Source organism: Coenobita brevimanus, chromosome 53 (assembly GCF_032717465.1).
Source record: "Coenobita brevimanus isolate Jiangsu-jjx chromosome 53, ASM3271746v2, whole genome shotgun sequence".
NCBI classification, from domain to species: Eukaryota; Metazoa; Arthropoda; class Malacostraca; order Decapoda; family Coenobitidae; genus Coenobita; species Coenobita brevimanus.
This window is the reverse complement of record NC_137006.1, coordinates 44,771,011-44,778,510: the sequence shown is the minus strand read 5'-3', so window position 1 is coordinate 44,778,510 and position 7,500 is coordinate 44,771,011. Positions and strand designations below refer to the sequence as shown.

Genomic DNA, 7,500 nt, shown 5'->3' with positions numbered 1-7,500 from the left:
TACCACATTATCTTATTTCCTCCTCATCTCCTCACATCTCCACCCCATATATTACATCACTGGCTTCTTCTGCTGTATAAACTCACCTCCCTCATCTCCGTTTATATATGCCATCACCGACCTCTTCCACCGTCTCGCCTCATCTCCTCTCATCATCTCCCATCCCAACTCCATTTTTCTATACGTCTCTGCTGCTATAATAAACTCATTTCCTCCTATCCTCTCCTCTCTCATTTCCACTTCTTTTCATATTACATCATTGACCTCCTCTACCAAAGCACTTCCTCACATCACCTCACCCCTCGACCGCTCTTTACATAGGCCTCTCCATGTATATAAACTCACCTCCTACCTCATTTCCTCTCCTCATCTCCTCAGTAAGTTCAGAGAGGGAAGATGAAGGGAAAAAAAATGGGTGAGAAAAATGGAAGGGTACTCCTGACAGGTAAAGGACGCACCTAAGACCTGCTATACAATGAGATGTCCTGCCTTAGTGGAGTGGCAGGGCGAAGGAGAGTGAAGGAGAGTGGCAGAGTGACAGGCAGAGTGAGGAAGGGGAGGAGAGTGGAGTGAAGGAGAGTGGAAGTGTGAAGGAAAGTGAAGGAGAGAGGAGAGTGACAGGCAGAGTGAGGAAGGGGAGGAGAGTGGAGTGAAGGAGTGTGTAAGTGTGAAGGAAAGTGAAGGAGAGTGGCAGAGTGACAGGCAGAGTGAGGAAGGGGAGGAGAGTGGAGTGAAGGAGAGTGCAAGTGTGAAGGAAAGTGAAGGAGAGTGGCGAGTGACAGGCAGAGTGAGGAAGGGGAGGAAAGTGAGAGTGAAGGAGAGTGGAAGTGTGAATGAAAGTGAAGGAGAGAGGAGGAAAGTGACAGACAAAGTGAAGAAGAGTGACTGGCAGAGCGAGTGAAGGGAGGAGAGTGGAGTGAAGGAGAGTGCAAGTGTGAAGGAAAGTGAAGGAGAGAGGAGGAAAGTGGCAAGCAGAATGAAGGACAGTGACAGGCAGAGGAAGCAGGAGTCAAAGGTCATTCTCTTCTCTATTTTTTTCTCTCTCTATCTACAGAGTCTATTTTCTTGTTTATCTGTATTATCTATTTCTTTTTTATCTATTTTTGTGGCAGTGTGAGTCTCTCTCTCTCTCTCTCTCTCTCTCTCTCTCCGCTCCGGGTCGACTTGCTAACCTCTCTGGACGCGTTTGATGCATAAAGTTTCGGATCTCTGAGACTGCCATTAGATTAACTCTGTCAATCGCTGTCACACGCAGGAATGTCACTCTAACGCCAAATAACTCCCAGTATACAGGGTGACTCAGAGGTAATGTTATAGAGGGAAATACTGAACTATGGAATGATGTCATGGAACAGTCACGTCATTCGATACGCACATGATCAGCGGTGGTACACATGTGCACACGCTCCTCCCCGTCACTTGACACGTTCATGAGCATCCTGGGACACGTACATACATACATATACATACATACCGTACATACTCATACATACATACACAAATATAATGGGAAATATATCTATCTATCTATCTATCTATCTATTTATCTACCGTCAGGTGTCTTAATCCCGTAAGGAGTGGACACAAACAAATCGCCTCCATGTCACCCTGTCCCTGCCATCTGGCTGCCTTTCCTCCAGCTCGCACCCATACTCACTCACATACCTCTCCAACCCATCCCTCCATCTAATCCTCGGTCTCGCCCTCCCTCTCCACCTCACTCACACACACTCTCCCAGTCAGTCTCTCATTCTCCATCCTCTGCCTCGTCGCCAGAATGCAAGAGTTAATCACCTCCTAGACACACACTTAAGTGATCCCCTGCTACTTACATCGCCACTTAACTGACGCTCGAGTAAGTGGCGTGTGGTACAGGGCAGGAAAGCAGAGCCGCCGAGCTGCCCCGTGATGTTGGTGACGCTGTTGTTCCTGTCGGCGGTGCTGCTGGGGGAAGGGGACTGCAGCACGGCCTTGTGGGTGCTGCTGGGCACGGTGGAGGCAAAGGACACACGCCCCTGCCCCTGCCCCTGCCCCTGCCCCTGCCCCTGGTGCTGGGAGGGCGGCGACGCTGTCACCCACCTCGGCTCACGTCCCTGCACTGGCGGGTTACCTGGGGCCAAAGAATTATTATTATTACTCTTACTATTATTACTACTATTACTACTTCTACGGTCCTAATACTACTACTACAATTATTTTTCCTCTCACTCTCTCTCTCTCTCTCTCTCTCTCTCTCTCTCTCTCTCTCATTGTAAGTCAAGTTGCTCATGGATTTTTCCGCGCGACAAACCCAGAATCAGAGCAACAAGAACGTACCATGTCCATCGAGAATTCTTCCTCTTTCTCGTGGTCTTAGAAGGCTAAGAGTACAGGCAGGTGCAAAAGTTAGTTCCCCACACCTATCCCTCTCATCCCTGGAGTTACAGATGCTTGGGTGAGACGCAGTGGACAACAAAGATGAATATTATCACTTACAGATGAATGTAAACACCAGTCCATTATGTCATAGCCAGCGTCTGACACCTGTACCACTTCATACCACCACTGACACCACGACACACTTGACACCAAAACCAGCTAATACCACCACTATCACCACGACACACCTAACGCCATCACCACCACCTGACACCACTTGCCACACCAACACCACCACCATCTGACACCAAAACCACTTAATATCACTACAGACACCACCACCACCCTATTCACACCACCTGCCACACCACCACCAGCTGCGTCTGACACCAAAACCACCTAACACCACCTGTAACACCACCAGCACCACCCAAATGACACCAGCTGCCACACCAAGCCCCTCCTATCTAACCTGCGTGGGGAAGGGCAGCGGTGACGGGCTGACTGCTGACTCCCGCTGCCGTCACCATCGCCGTCACCAGCAGCGGCAGCACAAGGTCAGGCCCTACAGGTGTCACGGCCATCACTCCTTACCTGTGGAGGAAGAAGAGGAAGACTGAGAAATAGGCTACTACATGACATTAAGAAGATTTACTGGGGATATGGACAGTTGTTCATTCTCTCTCTCTCTCTCTCTCTCTCTCTCTCTCTCACACACACACACACACACACACACACACACACACACACACACACACGAGAGAGAGAGAGAGAGAGAGAGTCCAATAAAGGCGAAAATCATACCTAACCCCTTCCATCCTATTCCACCCCACCCCACCCCACCCCACCCTCACCTCACCTCACCCCATTCCACTCCACCCCCCCCCTCCCCCAAGCCCCCAGTGGCCATAAAACAAGTCAATGCGATTCATGCAGTCAGCTATTATCCTGCGCCTCCACCTCTCCTCTTATCCACATCCACTCCACTTTATCTGATCCACCTTTCCCTTTACTCTGGCTCGTATTCGGTTCCCTAACACCCCTTCCTTACCGATTTATTCCGGATAAGGCCGGCTAATGTCATTTTGTACGACATTTATGCAAAGTATGGTGATGTTGGAATGATTTAAGTAACACAGAAGAGGATGAGAAGGTGTAACAAGCAAAATAAATCGCTTAGGATGAGGTGCTAGGGAGGTTCCTTAACCAACTGGCCTTATCTGCTCATCCAAGCCCTTATTTTCGTCGGCTAATGAAGTTCCCTAACATATTTTCCTAAGCAACTTATTTTGTTTATTACACCTTACTGTCCATCTCTATGTTGCATAAATCATTGTAGCAGGATATTAACCAGCCATAGCCAGAAATAAATCGCTAAGGAAGAGGTGCTACGGCCTAAGGTAGTATTGTTAAAAGAGAGACCGCCACGGTGTGAGACAGCACCTGGATGTGTGTGTGTGTGTGTGTGTGTGTGTGTGTGTGTGTGTGTGTGTGTGTGTGTGTGTGTGTGTGTGAGAGAGAGAGAGAGAGAGAGAGAGGGAGAGAGAGAGAGAGGGAGGGAGGGAGGGAGGGAGAGAGAGAGAGAGAGAGGGAGAGAGAGAGAGATCATTAAAACCACATAATCTACATTTAAACCGAACTTTCCCGACATCGAAAATGGATTCTTGAGTTGAAAGTAATAGAGTCCTTATGGAGAATGGGTTGCCCCTGTCGGAATAGTCACGAAGAAGTGCGGGATGGGGACCAGATACTCATACATATATTATTTGGTGCACAGAGGCTTTCACTGACTCTCTCTCTCTCTCTCTCTCTCTCTCTCTCTCTCTCTCTCTCTCTCTCTCTCTCTCTCTCTCTCTCTCTCTCTCTCTCTCTCTCTCTCTCTCTCTCTCTCTCTTCTCTCTTTTCCTTTTCACTCCCTCCTTCTCCTCTCCTCTCCTCCCCTTCCCCCCCCCTCTCTCTCCTTCGCTGGATGAAGTAACGGAGAAGACATGACCAGGAGGAAAATGATTTGTCTATCTATCTATCTATTGCCAGACGCCTCAATCCCGTTTGGGGAGGCCACAAACAAATCGCCTCCAAGTCGCCCTGTCCCCCGCCATTTCACTGCCCTGCTCCCAACTCACACCCCCCTCTCTCATATACCTCTCCACCCCATGATTTGTAATGTTATCAAAAAATTACATCAAAATATTCAAGGTGATTTCTCGTGTGTTGAGGCCCTTCAGGGGATGGATCAGTCAGCGTTACTGTCTGCCTCTGTCTCATTCCCACCTACTTCCATTATGACACCCACGCCCACACCAGCAGACCAAGCCAGATGAGTTTCCAGTGCAGTGCTATTTAAGTACCAGCCTGCACAGTACAGAATAACTCTTGATATTCGACAGTGGAGGTCGGGTCCGATGAGGGTCCATATTCAATTTGTGGTGGACAGGTGGCGAGGGTCGAGCTGGGAAAAGCCTCTGTCACTGCAGTGGACAAGGATGGTAGGGGATTTGCAAGTGGGATTTTTTCCGTCCTTTTATTCGCCTTCACGTGGTGGCACTGATATAACCGGGTGGATCCTTGGCCTGGTTATAAAAAACGTCCCTCAACTCCCTGACACACGAAGGGAGGATGGTGCAACCTAAGCCTGCAGACCACTGGGTTCCACATTCAGCTGAGCCTGGGGGTCCAAGACGTGGCAGGGATGAACATCTGTCAGTATGCAAATATTCAAGTTTCGTTTACCTAGCACTCCTCCCATAAGTCCTGTGCCCCTGAGTGAGTGAGTGAGTAAGCCACCGAGGGAGTGAAAGTGAGTGAGTGTGTGAGTGACGAGGGATGTGACACTGTTAAGGACAAGCAGTATATCTGGTCGGCCCTGTGGGTGTGGCAATAAAAAATGACAAGACCAAGAGTAGTGTGGACGACTTGGAGGATGTCTGTCTGAATCCTGCAATCTTCCTTTTACGGCCACTTCAGTTCCCTTCGGTTCCAGTTCGAGTTTTATGACTTCGGAGAGTCATTTCCTTCAGCTTATGTCTCAAGTGGACTCCAAGCCACCCCTGGGCAACCCTCATCTCAGTGTCTCATCTTATCTTTAGCACAATGTATCTTTCTGTCTTCATTTCTCTTCACATTAGTGCGTTTTTCTGTCTTATTCCATATTTATCTTACTGTGTGTGTGTGTGTGTGTGTGTGTGTGTGTGTGTGTGTGTGTGTGTGTGTGTGTGTGTGTGTGTGTGTGTGTGTGTGTTTTATATATTGTATTATTTTAACTTGGCAGAGATTTTCGTCCTTTTGCAGCTTATTTCACGTAGCTCTGTGGCAAAATAAGACAATGCTACGTCTCCCCGTTCTGCGATCTTTGTTTTCTATCCTACACTTAGTTTTCTTTTTCCCTTAGTGCCGCATAGGCCTATTGTCTCGTTCTCCTCCTCACACCTCTGCCTCCCTGTCCCCTCCCTCTCCTGTCCCATACTTCCCTGTCTTTCCCTCCCTGCCTTTCCCTTCCCCTGTCTCTCCTTCTCTGGGTCAAGCCGTTTGTTTGCCTCCTCTCCCTGTCCACCCAGCCGTGTAATTGGGAGCGTGGATGTACACAGACTAATGCGGGTCGTGTTCTAGGGCAGGATTAGGACTTAGCACAGTTACAAGGCCTAGCAAAGTGATCCTCGAGAGACAAACGTTCTTACTGCTATTATTAGTACCGTATTATTACCACCACCACCACAACCACCACCACTGCCACTACTACTACTAACTACCACTGCTGCTACTACTACTACTGCTACTACTACCGGTACTACTATTGTTTTATTATTATTATTATTATCATTATTATTATTATTATCATTATCATTATTATTTTCTCTTCTTTCTCCTTTTTCTCCCTGTTCGTCGTCTTCTTCGATTCCCACTTCTCTCTCTCTCTCTCTCTCTCTCTCTCTCTCTCTCTCTCTCTCTCTCTCTCTCACCACTGCGACATAAGGGTTCTGGTGTAGGACAGATTACTAATGTCTGTTTTGATGGCTCTACCTTATGATCCCTAACACATTTCTTCCTTTACTTAATTCCTTCTTTCGCTACACATTTCTTCCTCTTTTTCTTCGATGCCTTCTTCCGGTTTTTCTTTCCTTCCTTCTTTCCCCTCTCTTCCTCCTCTTCTACTTTATTACTATACTCCTTTCACCTCGACTTGGCCCAGATTTTCGTCCTTTTGCAGCTTATTTCGCGTAGCTCAGTGGCCGCTCTACGTCCATTTCGCTCCACTTCTTCGTGACTAGCACCATATTCTAGTGTTACTCTATTGTTACAGCTCTGCGTTCAAGATCGAGGGATGGCAATATTAGGCCAAGTCAAACTGAACAGCGTACAGAGAGAGAGAGAGAGAGAGAGAGAGAGAGAGAGAGAGAGAGACCCCCCCCTCTTAGAAAGTCAAACCTTTACCACAAATAGTTGGAAAAGAAAAATGGTGTGGACTACAAACGCTATTGATTTATCCGGTGTGGTGCAGAGAGAGAGAGAGAGAGAGAGAGAGGAGGGGGGCAAACTGAGAGGGAAAGAAAAGGAGACAGTGTGTGTGTGTGTGTGTGTGTGTGTGTAACCAGGTAGCCAATCCACCTAGTTATATCAGTGCCACCCCATGCAGGCGTTTCCTCTCCCCAACCCACCTGTCCACCTCACTCGCCCGCCTCTCTCCTTCCAGATATATGATGGTGTCGACAACCAATCCAACAATAACGAGCCAACGCTGTGTCAATGGTCCTCATAAATTCTCAAACAGTGTAACTCAAGCCCCGGTTTAGTTTACACCATTAGTCTCTATGCATGACGCCCGAAGGTAAGGCGGAAACTGATCGTGTTGTTCTTACTGTTACTGTAGTTATAAACCCATCAACCGCACGCAAGCAGCCGCCCCTGCAGGACCATTCCATGCGGTGAATCAATCTTCCCTCGCGGTTGACAGAGGGGAAAGTATGGAGGTTTGGTTCCTGGATGGACGCCGCATTTACGTCTCTCCACGCAGTTAACAGGGACACCAAAGCAGGCTCCACATCACCCCGTAAATCGGTTATATGGTTACCACCCAGCGTTGTAAATGATTTTCAGGGTTACAGGATACCGTCAGGCTTGTTACTCAACGCAGAGTCACCTGAAGCG

At 48.3% G+C, this 7,500-nt stretch overlaps 2 protein-coding genes across 2 annotated transcripts in view; one reads left to right on the top strand and one right to left on the bottom strand.

Annotated features, from left to right (window-relative positions):
- The window catches only part of LOC145400834 (zwei Ig domain protein zig-8-like), a gene marked incomplete at its 5' end in the record, with an annotated part of 5,902 nt that extends 3,914 nt beyond the window's left edge, over positions 1-1,988 (bottom strand). Inside the window, one exon of the mRNA XM_080273270.1 lies at positions 1,833-1,988. Within this exon, the coding sequence (XP_080129396.1) occupies positions 1,833-1,988 (156 nt within the window). The remainder of the gene's footprint in view (positions 1-1,832) is intronic.
- A 5,179-nt stretch (positions 1,989-7,167) lies between these two features.
- The window catches only part of LOC145400833 (cytochrome P450 4C1-like), a 28,909-nt gene continuing 28,576 nt past the window's right edge, over positions 7,168-7,500 (top strand). Inside the window, exons 1-2 of the mRNA XM_080273269.1 lie at positions 7,168-7,180; positions 7,458-7,500. The exon at positions 7,458-7,500 is cut by the window's right edge and continues 15 nt beyond it. Coding sequence (XP_080129395.1) covers positions 7,168-7,180; positions 7,458-7,500 — 56 coding nt within the window. The remainder of the gene's footprint in view (positions 7,181-7,457) is intronic.